This window comes from Scedosporium apiospermum, assembly GCF_000732125.1.
Source record: "Scedosporium apiospermum strain IHEM 14462 chromosome Unknown SEQ_SAPIO_0132, whole genome shotgun sequence".
NCBI classification, from domain to species: Eukaryota; Fungi; Ascomycota; class Sordariomycetes; order Microascales; family Microascaceae; genus Scedosporium; species Scedosporium apiospermum.
The window spans coordinates 1,669,199-1,682,891 of record NW_015971833.1 but is presented as its reverse complement, the minus strand read 5'-3'; the positions used below and the strand labels follow the sequence as shown (position 1 = coordinate 1,682,891).

The 13,693-nt window shown below is 51.3% G+C and overlaps 4 protein-coding genes and 1 pseudogene across 4 annotated transcripts; 3 read left to right on the top strand and 2 right to left on the bottom strand.

The window, feature by feature from the left end:
• Positions 1-83: 83 nt before the first annotated feature.
• On the bottom strand, positions 84-2,470 carry SAPIO_CDS9189 (uncharacterized protein; the record flags this gene model as incomplete). The annotated part of the gene is made up of 4 exons (XM_016790644.1): positions 84-164; positions 223-288; positions 348-1,895; positions 1,946-2,470. 4 exons carry the CDS (start codon positions 2,468-2,470, stop codon positions 84-86), a joined length of 2,220 nt encoding a protein of 739 aa, XP_016639947.1.
• Positions 2,471-3,400: 930 nt separating this feature from the next.
• Positions 3,401-4,476, top strand: SAPIO_CDS9188 (uncharacterized protein; the record flags this gene model as incomplete). The annotated part of the gene is made up of 3 exons (XM_016790643.1): positions 3,401-3,896; positions 3,957-4,252; positions 4,417-4,476. 3 exons carry the CDS (start codon positions 3,401-3,403, stop codon positions 4,474-4,476), a joined length of 852 nt encoding a protein of 283 aa, XP_016639946.1.
• A 349-nt stretch (positions 4,477-4,825) lies between these two features.
• Positions 4,826-6,282, top strand: SAPIO_CDS9187 (putative Monocarboxylate transporter; the record flags this gene model as incomplete). Its single annotated transcript, XM_016790642.1, has 3 exons — positions 4,826-5,055; positions 5,125-5,266; positions 5,326-6,282. 3 exons carry the CDS (start codon positions 4,826-4,828, stop codon positions 6,280-6,282), a joined length of 1,329 nt encoding a protein of 442 aa, XP_016639945.1.
• Positions 6,283-8,404: 2,122 nt separating this feature from the next.
• On the bottom strand, positions 8,405-9,592 carry SAPIO_CDS9186 (annotated as a pseudogene; the record flags this gene model as incomplete).
• A 1,639-nt stretch (positions 9,593-11,231) lies between these two features.
• SAPIO_CDS9185 (Endothelin-converting enzyme 1) lies at positions 11,232-13,642 on the top strand (the record flags this gene model as incomplete). Its single annotated transcript, XM_016790641.1, has 4 exons — positions 11,232-11,370; positions 11,431-12,191; positions 12,247-12,528; positions 12,590-13,642. The coding sequence occupies 4 exons, from the start codon at positions 11,232-11,234 to the stop codon at positions 13,640-13,642; spliced, it is 2,235 nt and encodes a 744-aa protein (XP_016639944.1).
• Positions 13,643-13,693: the final 51 nt, after the last annotated feature.

The window sequence follows — 13,693 nt, the reverse complement described above, 5'->3', positions numbered from 1 at the left end:
ATAGACCATCTCGGATGATGAGTTGTCCCCTGCCTTTGGGCATGTTTAGGGTTCGATCAGCGTGTTCATTTGGTCTTGTCACTCTATTGGACTGGATGATAGTATCGGCCGAAGAGCAAATCGGTCATATCCTGAGCGTTATCCGTTCCAAAGAGCATAGGGAACTATCAAGATTATTAGTATACGGGGCCAGGCTCCTGTTCACCTATGATTCTAACTTACACTGGTTTCCTCGTTAAACCAAGGTCTTGGATCCATCAAATATTCAAAGTCATTACTCTCACCGCACTTTGCGACAGGATTAGTTGACTAGTTACACATCCTACGAGATACTAATGAGTGCTTACCGAGAGAGTCTGGTCATTTTGAAGATGTTGTGATGGAGCGCCACGCATGGCCATGCTATACTCGTGGAGACTTGTCTTTAGGGCATCGCCCATCGCCTTGGTGGGGTCTTCGCCGTGAACTACGGCCTTAGCCAAGCTCGTCGCAATATGGAGCCAGCTGCTGATGCGGTGACCCTTTTCATCCGTGCCTAACACTGCCCTAAACGCTGCAATGCTCTTCTCAACAAGGTCGATCAGAATCTGCTGCCGCCCTTGATTCCACTGGGCCGTGGCCATTGGCTGGGTTCCATCCGCCATACTTTGGTACTGTTTCGCCTGAATGAGCAGCTCGCGGGACAGGTTTTGTACGCTCCCAGCCAGGTTGGTTCGACAGATGTTGGCCAATATGTCGAAAAGCCTTGGTGCCTCTTCCCCACCGGCGTCATGTGGTGAAGAAAGTGCTTTGGACAGGACGGTGACGGAAGTCTCCACGGTGACTTGGCGAGAGTAGAGAAACCGTGGGTCGTAGGTGGCCCGCGCGGTATGGGTGTGGTGAAGGGCTATTATCGCTTTATATATTTGATCATCGAGGAAAAACTTCCGACAGTCGTTTGCCTCTCTGCCCGAAACTCTCTTCGCTTCTTGAAGCAGGCCGTTGAGCTCCGAATCAAGCTTAAGAATCGTTTCGTAAGGTGTGTCGAAAACTATTTTGTTGCTTAGCCTACACACGCGGTTTCGTAGTGCCCAGGACTTTGCCAGTAGGCGCTGGGCGGACACGTCGGTTAGAGAGCTGTCCGATTGAGGAACCGGCGGCTGCTCCATGTTTTCTTCGAGCTTCTCGTCATTAATATTTGCAGGGAGGCCGCAATCAAAGTCGTCTGCGGAGAAATGTTGAGGCCGACCATGGTCGAAAGAGAGCTGCAAGTCGAGTTCCAGAATGGTATACCACATCCGCCTGCGCATCTCGGCCCAAAAGGGCGAAATCTTGGGAAAGTCTGCCGGGTCTCTGTGTAGGCCGGCAGCAATGGCCATCCGCATTAGGGCCCCAGCGGAGAGCCATGAATTCTCCGATGCAATCCATTTCATCCCGCTGGCGAGAAGCAAGAGACATTGGACTTGCATGCATGCAATGGTCGCCTGTGACATGGTATCCTGCTTTTGGAGCCACGCCCGGACAGCATCAATCCATTTTACTGCCGTATCCTTGATGCCCACGCCCTCTAGGGCGCTCTGGGGTGCGAACGCGGAGGCCACGGCGCATATAGCTAGGACGGATGCAATGAACGAACTTGGAGTAGTCTCTGGCTGCTCCCAAAGTTGAGCGTAGCGTTTGAAGAACGCGGGGAAGTGAATTATTCTAGAACAGAACTCGAAATTTTCGCGATAAAGGTTCACTAGCCTATCAGCCTGTTCTCGCGCGGGCAGTAAAGCGCTCAACTCTCCAGCTTGCATCTGGTCTGATATGGGTAGGCCCCGGGGCTGGTCTGCACGTGCGGCAGGGACCACGCAGTACAGCGTCGGCACCTCGGCTTCTTTGGATGCGAGGAGGAACCTGATGGCCTCGGGAAACTCGGTTGGGTCAGCAACAGGAACATTTAGATGGGAGTGAGACATCTTACCTCGTAAATGGTGGCAGAACCATGGCATCGTCCCCAATGTGTCGTCGGACCACCGTTTCCTCCACGAAAGACTTCCTTTGGCATTGTCATCATGCGACCTGAGACAGGCTCGGGGAAGCTATCTGTCCCGCGACTTCCATTCCATGACAACTGCAGCGGTTGTGAAGGTTGAGTGTCATTATCCCGCTCTGCCGAGAGCGGACGCGGCTCGGTGTTTGACACTTCAACAGCAGAGGTGGCGGTGAGCGGCGGCGAAGGATTCTGGGCTTCGGACGCGGCGACAGAGCTTCCGGCCGCTTGGGTCGGGGGCGGATTGGCTCGGAAAACAACTTGTCTGGGACCCGACGACACACTGCGCTCACTAACCATGGGGGCTTGGCCAAGACCGGGTCCGTAACGGCATTCGTCAACACTCCCGAGTTTGATACAGTGGCCGCATGGGCGCTCCCGGTCACATCGGATTTTCCGGCGCCGACAATGTTGGCAGCTGTGCGTTACCTTCTGGCGGCGTTTCTTAGGGAGCATTGCAACGCTGTGAATTGGTCAGTGTACTTGGTTGGAATGACCGAATGAGAAAATCTGGCCACGGGGATGAGTGCGCTTATTATCCCAAAGGAGTTATGACGGAGATTGGCGTGATTTTGATATGAACGGACAAAAGAATAAACCAGGGTTACGTAATTACCGAGTACTCCGTACAATACGAAGTACTATTCCACATGATTGGTGTGCCCCTGCCCTGGTTGGTGCCCCTTGTTGAATCCTCGACAGACACAGAGAACCATCTTCGAGAGTTTGGCTTTCTATACGAAGTACCAACGAGTTCATTTATAACCCATCAAGCGTCGGTAGTTGTGGAGGCTGGTGTTGCAAAGGAGATGGTTCCCGTTGGAACCAGCAGGGAGCGGTTCATCCCAGAGATAGCGTTCTGAATTACGAAGTACGAAGTACTCATATCATATTCACCCTTCTTCGATGGGTATTCCCAGAGTGTGGACATTAGGATTACAGCGTTCTCAGAGAATCGGGGCTGGAGACCTCGACCCAATTCTATCCTCCGTGGGTTCTTCTAATTTCCTTCCCTGTTCCGGGCCAAAATGTAGCACTATAATTCCCTTCTCTTATATCAGCCCCTTGATACTAGATACATACGCCACTTGTTCTTATCAGCATCATCCACAGTTTCTTCTTGCATTACTAGAAGAGGTGAAGCTCGGGTTTAAGTTGCAGAATCAAGTCCCATCCGGAGCATAAAATCCGCTAAGTCCGAAAGGTGTCAGTGCCGTCGGTCGTCGCTGGCACGAGGCCACGTTTCATGAAATCAATAGCAGATGGCAGAATAAAACAGAGAGGATCAGGTCTCCAGAGTGTTGCAAGAACGTTTTCCAAGCTCATTGTGGTAATATTAACAGTTACAGTGAAGAGTCAAGACACAAACATATCCGATCCGCTACCATGAGCTCTGGAAATGCAACGTCCCCGAAGCGCCTTACATGGCTTATAACGGGTTCATCCTCTGGCATCGGCCTTGAGCTTGTCCGTCAAGCCCAAGATAATGGCCATTTTGTGATCGCCACGTCGCGCAACCCGAGTCGGACCCCGGAGCTTGTATCTGAAGTGGAAAGCAAAGGTGGGCGCTGGATTCGTCTGGATGTGGACGACTCAGAATGTGCCAATGTTATCCACGACCTGGAAAGAGATGGTTACGCCATCGACGTACTAGTTAACAATGCTGGTTTCTCGATTCACGGGGCTGCGGAGTCGTTCACGGAGGCAGAAGTCCGCGCGCAGATGGAGACATTGTACTTTGGCCCCTACCGCCTGACGAGGGCAGCCGTGCCCTACATGAGGAAGCGTAGGTCCGGGATGGTCACTCAGATCAGTACCGGCGCAGCTTTAGAAGGACGCCCGAGCATGGGCATTTACGCCGCGAGCAAGGCTGCTTTAGAAGGTGGCACCTGCCAGCGAAAAACTCCAGTTATGTTTCGTTATTCTAACCACGTCTCTCTAGCCGTGTCCAAGGTTTTGGCGAAAGAAGTAGCCGAGTTTAATGTTCGAGTTCTCGTCGTGCAGCTTGGCTCTTTCAACACGAGCATGCCCAGCGCAAGTCGCCGATCCGAATTTGACGCCGAATACTCCGGAACCATGGTGGACAAGATTACTTCGATGGTCTCCGTCGATGGTACTCTGAAAGCTGTAAACGACAAAGTCAAGGGTGCCAGGGCAATATACGAGGTCATTGTCGGGGAAGGCGTTGGTAAAGGACTGGAAAGCGAGTTTTTGTTTCCTCTTGGCCAAGACACACTGGTAAGAATAGGAGAGGTCCAAAACCGGCTTCAACACTCCGTTGAAGTATTTGGAAATGTCTCCAATGATGTACTATTGGTAGAATAGTGCCTAGACGGGGTAGTTATTTCTTTAAGCGTCGGATACTCGGTAATGCACTTGAATATTTTTTGAACAGCACCCAGTCGTTCCAGAATCTAGCTGTTGACCCGACGGAAGAAGGTGGCTTAGAAATTGAAAGCTAACCCTAAAAACTTCACGATTGCTATCCCCGGCAGGGGCAACTATGAGCAAAGGGGACGGGTGTGTAAGTGGAGGCGGAGGATTGGCCATTGCGTGCTTGTTCTCCGTCGAGCTCGAGTCCCAGTAACTATGGGGTTGCAACGACACGGGAATTGCCTAATTAGGCCAATATCCGCCCGACGCCAGCGGCAGAAGAAACTACAAATACACGCAGATAGAGCAAGACAAGGTGCTTTTTCTCTCTTCATAGAATTATCTGTCCCAAAAAAGAAGAAGAAAAAAAGAAAAGAAAAGAGATAAAAAAGATAAAAATAAAAATAAAGGGAAAAGTGTTGTAGTTACTTCGCAACTATGTCGGGTAACCCGTCAACCACGCCTTCGTCGCTCTCCGGATACGACACGAGCACGGAACAGCCCCCTGAGCCGAGTACACGAGAAAAGACGGGCATTGAAACGGAAAACGTGCGGCAACTGCAGCACCATGAAATAGATTACCCGGAAGGAGGACTGAGGGCCTGGTTATGCATCGCCGGATCGTCAGCCATCATGTTTTCCACTTTTGGGTATCTTAACAGCTGGGGGTAAGCCTTCCCATATTAGATCCGACAATACCCGTGCGACAATCAAAGTTGACCTCCCCTCCCACATAGGATATACCAAGATTACTACCACAGTCATCAACTCCGAGACTACTCCCAATCAACAATTTCGTGGATCGGATCAGTTCAGGTCTTCCTCCAGTTTGCTGGAGGCATTGTCGGCGGACCCCTTTTCGATCGCTATGGTACCATTGTTTGTTTCTCCTCCTAGTTTCACATCAGCTCATGTCCTCAAGCTTACATGTGGCGCAGCCCTTCTTACCAGCTACGGTTGGATATTTTCTATCCATCGTTTTCACGAGTCTCTCTAGCAAATACTATCAGTTCTTCCTCTCGCAGTCGATTCTCGGAGGGCTATGTATTGGTGTCATGTTCACGCCATCGATAGCCATCGTGCGACATTATTTCCACAGAAGAATGGGTGCTGCCATGGGCATTGTGGTGGCCGGTTCGTCGATTGGTGGCTTAGTTTTCCCCATCCTTTTGAATCGCCTGCTTTACCACCACAAAATCGCCTTCGGTTGGGCCGTCCGCGCCTGCGCCCTCATTGTCCTCGTGCTTCTGTCGTTCGCTATACTCGTCATCCGCCCCCGCCTGAAACCGTCCAAGCACCCCTTCGACTTCAAGCTTCTCAAGCGACCCGTTTACATCCTTGCAGTTGTAGGTATCTGGCTGATGAACTGGGGCCTCTATGTGCCCTTCTTCTACCTGCCCTCTTTTGCGCTCAAGGTGGGCATGGACCCTCAGCTCGCAAGTTACATGGTGGCCATTCTCAACGGCGTATCCTTTTTCGGTCGAATCTTCGCCGGCCTCGCCGCTGATAAAGTGGGCCGATTCAACATGCTCACGGGAATGTCACTTGGATCCGGCACGCTCCTCTTCTGCTGGCCAGCAATCCATACCAATACGGGCATCATTATCTTTTCTGCTTTTGTCGGCTTCTTCGTTGGAGCCATCGTCTCGCTTCTCTCAGCATGTGTCGCCCAGATCACCCCGGACCCAAAGTACGTAGGTGCTCTGACTGGCTTCTCGATGATGTTTTGGTCTTTTGCTGGCCTAAGTGGCCCACCCATCTCAGGTGCCATCATTGGATCAAATGGCGATTTCTACAAAGCCGGTCTCTTTGGAGGGGCGGCTTTCTTCGCCGGAGCCATCATTGTATTCGCGGGACGTCTCGTGGCACAGCCCAAGCTCGCGGCACGGTTTTAGACTGTTGGTATTAGAAAGTCATGGTACGCAATACACAGGGAATTCCTCGAAGCGGCGGTATAAAAATAGATATAGATATAGATATATAGACTGAGGATTAACGGCGGTTTCGGCGAAGATTTGTAATTGATAACTTTGTTCGGCTTCGCTTGTTGAAAAGCCCATCTGCGAATCCGGGCGTGCCAGTGGCATCCCGCGTGAGAATGATCGTTTGAGCAAGAAGCCGCAAGAGATCGGAGAAGCTCAGGTAGACCCCATTGGTGCTGATCTCCTGATCGATTAATGGCATCTTCAACGACCATTTCTATAGTGAGACAAGCCAGGGGCGATCTTGGTCGGGTGAGCACGCGGCTTCCTCTTCCTCGCACCAAACGCACTTCTTCCGCCCCTCTCACACGAAGAGGCATGGAGGCATGGGAAATATTCATGCCAGACGAAAAACAAGCTCCTACATATTTGCATATTATGATCTCGTCTTTCATTCCTAACTGATTGCTGGTTGATGGGTATTGTTCCTCGGGCAGATCTACAACCTTGAGCTGGATGCACCGACGACCTTGTCCTTAAGAAAGATGGGCTTAGCCGTGGTAAAGTTGGGGATGGCGCCAACAACCAGCTTCCGTGGCCTTGTCAGCCATGACTTCCCGGAACGCCTCGGGAGACTTCCACCTAGTGATGGCTTGGATCTGGTACTGCTGGCCTGCATCGAATTCCAAAACTTGCCAGTTGAGGAGTCCGAGAGGGCCCCACTTCTTGTGACTAGACGTGTAAGCTGGAAGCGTGAGGGCGATGAATGAGAAGAGCTATTACCTACCTCTGAGCGGAGGCGCACGGAGATTTACGCCTCTGATAACACCTCCTCTTCTTCCATCGTGAATAACCGTCTTCAGTGTAATGGGTAGAATACTAGGGAAACATCCTACTTCCAGACCTAGGTGGCCCCGCAGTACATTTGGGTCGAAAGAGACGGAAGCACTGATAAAATATCGGAGAGTAGTCTCCCAGGCGGCTCGGGACCGCTTCTGGCTTTCTCTAAAAGCATACCACGAGATTTTTTCTTGCACCAAAGCATTGAACCGCCGCCGAGTGCTTCTCTGGGGGCCCTGGGCTCCTCTTTCAGCGAGACAAAGTACACAGAGCCGCCTTGTCTCTTACCCCAGCAGTCTATTCTGAGCTTCTAATGCTCTCTGAGCATCTAGGTTTCCTTCAACAGCAGCCACGTCCGCCCTTTTCCTAGCCTCGAACGTCTGATCGTTCCGGAATACCCGCCTGTGGTTCATTTTCAAGCCTTGTCACAACTCATATTGTCTCTTCGTTTTTACTGAGTTGTTGGGCTTCTACATCGTGACTAACAGCAGTCTTCAGTTGGCGGATGGCATTCATGTTTCGGCGCTCAATACGTCGGCATTCGAACCCCCCCATTTCTTCCCTGTCCTGAGATTCCAGGTTAGGTCCCTGTCCAAAGACACCGTCACTGATTTCGGACAGCCGTGGTGCGGATCGCCTGCCCAGGTTGCTCATGCTCGACCGACGCTTCGGCCGCCCAGCGCGGGATCTGCGTCTCGATGTTGAGCACAGAGTAATAATAGAGTTTCACGTTTACCATACAAGAGTCTATTTAATCTTCTTTGTCCTCTTTTAGAAATCGCCCATGTTTCTCGATGATTGCATCAATTTCAGTATTGGACATCCCATGATGTGTCTTGACCCAGAGTCCTGCATAGTCGTATTGATCCCACTTCCATCTCAACCCAATGACGGGACTGTCCTTTTGATCTGCGTCTTCCCTCAAGAAATTGAAGACGCCAACCGTCCAAAAGTCCCAATCGATCATGCCCCTTTCGAGCTTTACATCGTGCTCCAACGGGAGAAAGCTTAGGGAGTCCGTATTGAAAGGCTCGAGCTCACATCTCGAAGCCTCTTGGCTGCCAAATACTACCGCGAGTCCCGACGAAGAGTTGCCACTCTCAATAATGTCGATGCGGCAAGAACCGAGCCCTAGATAAGAGCCCACGAGCTCGCAGGGATCGGCCTGGTAATTCGATACATCCCGGTGCTTCTCCCAGTCTGAAATCATGGCTTCATGCATCCGCATGCGTTCGTCTCTTGACATCCTAACCGACTACACGAGGTCGACGTGTGGTTTGAGGTCAAATAGAGCCTGGATCAAAATCTCAGCCGTTGTCCCGGCAGCATCCCCAGCATCGGCCGCATTGCTCAGGGCCACTACTGCGGAATGGGATTCCGGAATGACGTATGCTGTCGCAACAGAACCGTTGGTGACGCCGTTGTGCCCGTAGAGTATACGAGGTTGGGACTTCTTTCCGATGATGTCTTCCTTCCTACGCACGGAATTGTATGACAGCATGCCGAGGGCACAAGTTGGGATTGTTGTCCGAAACCACCCTAGGGTGTAAGCCGTATTGTTTGCAAAACCGTCGTCGCATGGACGGCTCCACCACGAATCCCACAGGCTGAAGATGTTTGAGAGCGGGTTTTTCACAACTCCATTTGGAAGAGGATGGGGCGGCTCAACCTCTCGCTCTCGGTCATAACAATTCATGACGGCGGCACAGAATGTGAGCATATCGTTAACGGAACTGCGAATCCCCATAGAGGCGAGGGAGGGACTATATTTCTCGGTTGTAATTCCGTTGTTTATCTTCGCCCAACTCCCATCCACTCTTTGGACATAGGGATACGCGAGGTTGTCGTTGCTATCCACTTCCGACTCCGTAAGGAGTGTCTGTTTTAGCCCGAGCGGTTTGCAAATTTGTTCTCTCATGAAGGCGGAGAACTTTAAACCGGAGGCGGCTTCTACAATCTTCGCCAGCGATCCGAACGCGATATTGCTGTAGAACCACCAATTGTTGAATCTTTGACCTGATTTGTTCGATGTTGGGAGGGAGTTGATGATGGAAATGTGGTCCTCGTCTTTGGCAGTTATGGTGCCTCCGGGCCCGTTAAAGGCCATGTTAGGGTTTCCTAGGCCAGTGGAGTACCTACAGAGATCGAGTATGGTAGCCTTCTTTCCAATTTGAGGATCCTCAACCGGATCGAAGTCCGGAAGATGCTGGTGGATAGTATCAGCTAAGGAGAGTTTGTTACCGACCAGTATGCCGACGGCCGCGGACGTGAACAATTTGGAACAAGATGCGATGAGATATGAAGTATCGCTGTTCGCCTCAAGGTTCTCCTCGATATCTCTGAGGCCGATGCTCCGGCGAAATATGATCTGTCCCTCATGAATGACACCCAGAGAGATGGATGGTGCTCTGCAAATTTGCTGAACTTCAGATATCTCCCTCATTGCAGCCTCCAACCGGCTGATTGCATCTCTAAAAAAGGGGACATTTAGTCAACGCCGCGGCACTGGACAGTGTCGACTTACCCTCCATTTCCCGGCGGCTTCAGTTGGGCAGCCATCCTTTCTCAGAAAGGAGAAAGTAAAAGTAGCTAATCAGCAGATCCGAAATAAATTCTGTCAAGCAGTGAGTGTTCCCGAAGAACAGCTCAACCGTGGCATGCCCTATATCGTAACTCTGACAATGAGCTCCTCCTCGTGCGGATGAACAAATCGAACCATGATTTGGATGGGGGTGCTGAGTAAGATACGATGTCTGACTTCGACACGGTTCGACTACTTAGTAGTTTCTATTATCCGGGATGTATTGACTGTTCCATTCCCTCTTCGCACAATTGTGCGAGGAGACGAAGGGGAGAAGACGACAGAAGACGAATAGAGAAAAGGATGCTTGAAAAACCCGCACTTCAGAATTACGCAAGAGGAATGCGGTTGGGCGTTGTTTCTTGACTTTGGGGTTTCACAGCTTCAGTCGGCTCGTATTTAGCCAAACAACTGGCTCTACGTAGCTAAGTCTGGGTGTCATGCGTAGATGAAATGTCAATAAGCGTAGCCTGGCTTCCATTCTCTGATACTCCAGAGTCGGTTGATGATCTCTCCGCTAGATACGCTTAAACTCGGTAGCAGCGAAGGTCTGTTTTCAATGACCAGTTGCCGAGTGCGTGATCTATCCACCAAAAGTCTCTAGCATATAAGGAATCCGAAACGCCATCACTTCTTTCTCTACCTGCTTTCCTGTCGCCATAGCCTCTTTCCAGCACTTGAGAACACAAATCACGGGTAGGCAATCTGTGTGGTCTACTTCGTATCCTAGCTAGGTATTAACAAACATTCAGGTCCCCCGCTAATCCAACGGGTAATTGCCGGCAAAAGCTCGCCGCGAGTCACCAGGAAACACTCGAGGTGATCACTGAAGTCCTTGAGTGGATAGAGCGCGCCTTGCCTCGTTTTCAAGAGTACTTGAAAGAATTCGGGCTTCGAAACATTACTGGGACGCCCTCGTTGTATACTACGCAGAACTGATTGCGCACTACCAAGACTCAGTCAAGTCCCTTCGAGCTTCTCCATGGAGTGAGTAACCGCAAGCATTTTGCCAGGGAGGAATCTATCGAGTTTTCTTTTATTGTTTCGCTCGTGTAGTGTTGAGCAGTCTCGATGCAAAGCCGTATGCACACGTGACGTATTCAATGTCCAATGTTCTAGTCACATGACCATAACATGTCTGATTAGTCACAGGAGCTCTTTCCAAAACAAACAACATGTGCAACGAATTATGACGCCATGGTTGTCTGATGCTCTCCGGTCTCCATCCGAGCTCTCTTGACTCCTCCTCTTGGGATCTCTATGAGCCTCCCATCAGAATCAATTGGTCCTCCAAAATTAAGATTTGTCACCATTCACACGCTGGTCGACAGAGCTCGTCCAGAATCTTGTGCATCGAAGTGGAGGGAACCTACACAGAGCTCTGAGCTGCGGATCTGTTTCGCACGAGTACACGAAGTCAGGAGCTCCGCTTAACGGCCTCAGTCCTAGCTACACTCACTCCTTGCCCGACACCCTCAATCGAGGAGCTGCGCCTATCGTCATGTCCGAGAAGCTTCCTCTGCTGCAGGAAGAGCCTCGGCCGTTACCTGTACGGCGACGCTGCCGTCGGTGGACAGGCATCGCCGTGGTTGCAAGCGCGGCAACGGCCTTTACCCTCTTGACGAATGGACTCCCCAAATGTGTGATTCCCCTGTTCGTTTCATATCAGGACCAGAGCTGACCAGACACCTCGCAAACAGTTCCCTCATTGAACAGCGACTCCTCGAACCTCTGTCTCTCCCCAGCATGCGTCCATGCCGCGTCCGAAATCCTGTACAACCTTGCCCCCAATCACGAGGACCTCGACCCCTGCACCGACTTCGAGCAGATTGTTTGTGGTGGATGGCGTGACCGTCATGATCTTCGACCCGATCAAGGAAGCGCTTTCACCGGCACCATCATGGCCGAAAACTCCGAGCTGCTGCTTCGGAATATCCTGGAGGCTGATTACCCCGAAGAATCCATCCATTCGTTCTTTTCTCCGGCCCGACTGGCCTCGGCCGACCAAGAGGAGGACAAGGAAAATTTCAAGAAGATAAAGGCTGCGTATGATGCTTGTCTTGACGAGGACGGCATCAAGAAGCTCGGAGATGGTCCCTTGAATCACGTCCTAGACGAGATTAAGGGGATCTTTTCCTCTGACAAGTCCGATTATATTAAAGATGCCGTCCTATTCCTGGCGAAGCAGGGAATTGCTGCCCTCGTTGACTCGGGTACTGGTGCCGACGACAGGGACCCAGACAGCGTCGTCATCACGGTCTCGGCGCCTTGGAGAATCGGCTTACCTTCCAAGGAGAGGTATGAAGATGACAACCTGGTTGAGAAATACCGAAATGTCACAGTCTCTGTCCTGAGTGCCTTGTCCCCGGATACCAATAAGGACGTCCTTTCGCAAGTCGTCGACTTCGAAAAGAAGCTCGCTGCCGCGTCTCCGCCAACTGAAGATCGTTTGAATGTTACAGTACGATGACCCTTTACTAGTTCCACGAATTCCAAGCAAACTAATAAGCAAACAGAAGTATTATAACCCGATGGATATCGCCGATGCTGCAGCTCTCACCCCGGAGATCGAGCTTCAGGCGCTCCTTTCAGAGCTCTCCCCCAAGGACTTTACCATCGACAGAATCATTGTCGCGTCACCAAAATACCTCGAGGCCCTCTCGGGTATTCTTAAAGAGACGAACAAGGATGTCGTCGAGGCCTATTTCAAGTGGAAGACCGTTCAGTCGTTGACCTCCTTTATCGAGTCCGACTCTGTGAAGCCCTACAAACGGTTCCGCAACGAGCTTTCGGGAAAGGTATCTATTCACTTCTAATGATCACGTATTCTTGTCCCTCTTCTCACATATGATTCTCTAGGATCCCGATTCCGCCCCGGATAGGTGGCGAACTTGTGTCCGACACATTGATGGTGGTCTTGGCTGGATCCTCAGCCGTTTCTTCATCGAAAAGGCTTTCTCGGCCAAAGCTAAGGAGTTCGGCGACACCATTATCAAGGATATCAAATCCGAGTTCATTAACAAGTTGAACGCCATCGACTGGATGGATGACGAGACCACGAAAAAGGCCATCAACAAGGTCAACAACATCATTCAGAAGATTGGTTATCCTACGAAGAGTCCGGACATCCTCGACCCTGGAAAGCTCCAGGACTACTACAAGTCCGTGGATGTGTCGTCCTCGGCTTACTTCGATAATGCCATTTCCATGAGCAAATTCGAGGTCGAACACGCTTGGTCTGCTCTGGGCAAGCCCGTGGACAGGGATGAGTGGGGCATGACTAGTTCCACGGTGAATGCCTACTACAATCCTCCCGGGAACGAAATCGTGTTCCCTGCAGGCATCATGCAGTTCCCCGTGTTCGACGTCAGAGTCCCAGCTTACCTATCTTACGGGGCCTTTGGTGCCGTCGCCGGCCATGAACTGAGCCACGCCTTTGACTCGACGGGCAGGCATTACGATCAGAACGGCAACTACAGCGACTGGTGGTCGGAAAGCACTGTCGAGGCATTCGAGGAGAGGGCCCAATGTTTCGTCGACCAGTACGCCAAGTATACCGTTCCCGGTCTTGACGGCAAGCCTCTCCACGTCAATGGGCGCCTTACTCTCGGCGAGAACATTGCCGATGCGGGCGGACTTTCCGCCGCCTTCCAGGCCTGGAAGCACCGTACCAAGGATGAAGGGGATCAGGATCTCCCGGGCCTATCCTTCTTTTCGCATGAGCAGCTTTTCTTTGTAAACTACGCCAACTGGTGGTGTGGGAAGATTAGGACCGATGAGGCCGTCGATCGCATCTACACTGACCCTCACTCTCCGAAGTGGGCGAGGGTTTTGGGAACGATGGCCAACAGCCAGGAATTCAAGGAGAGCTTCCAGTGCAAGGATAGAAAGCCAACTTGTGAGCTATGGTAAACAATAGGCCCTGTCAGATATGGGGACGTAGCAATCCTTAGCAGTTATCAA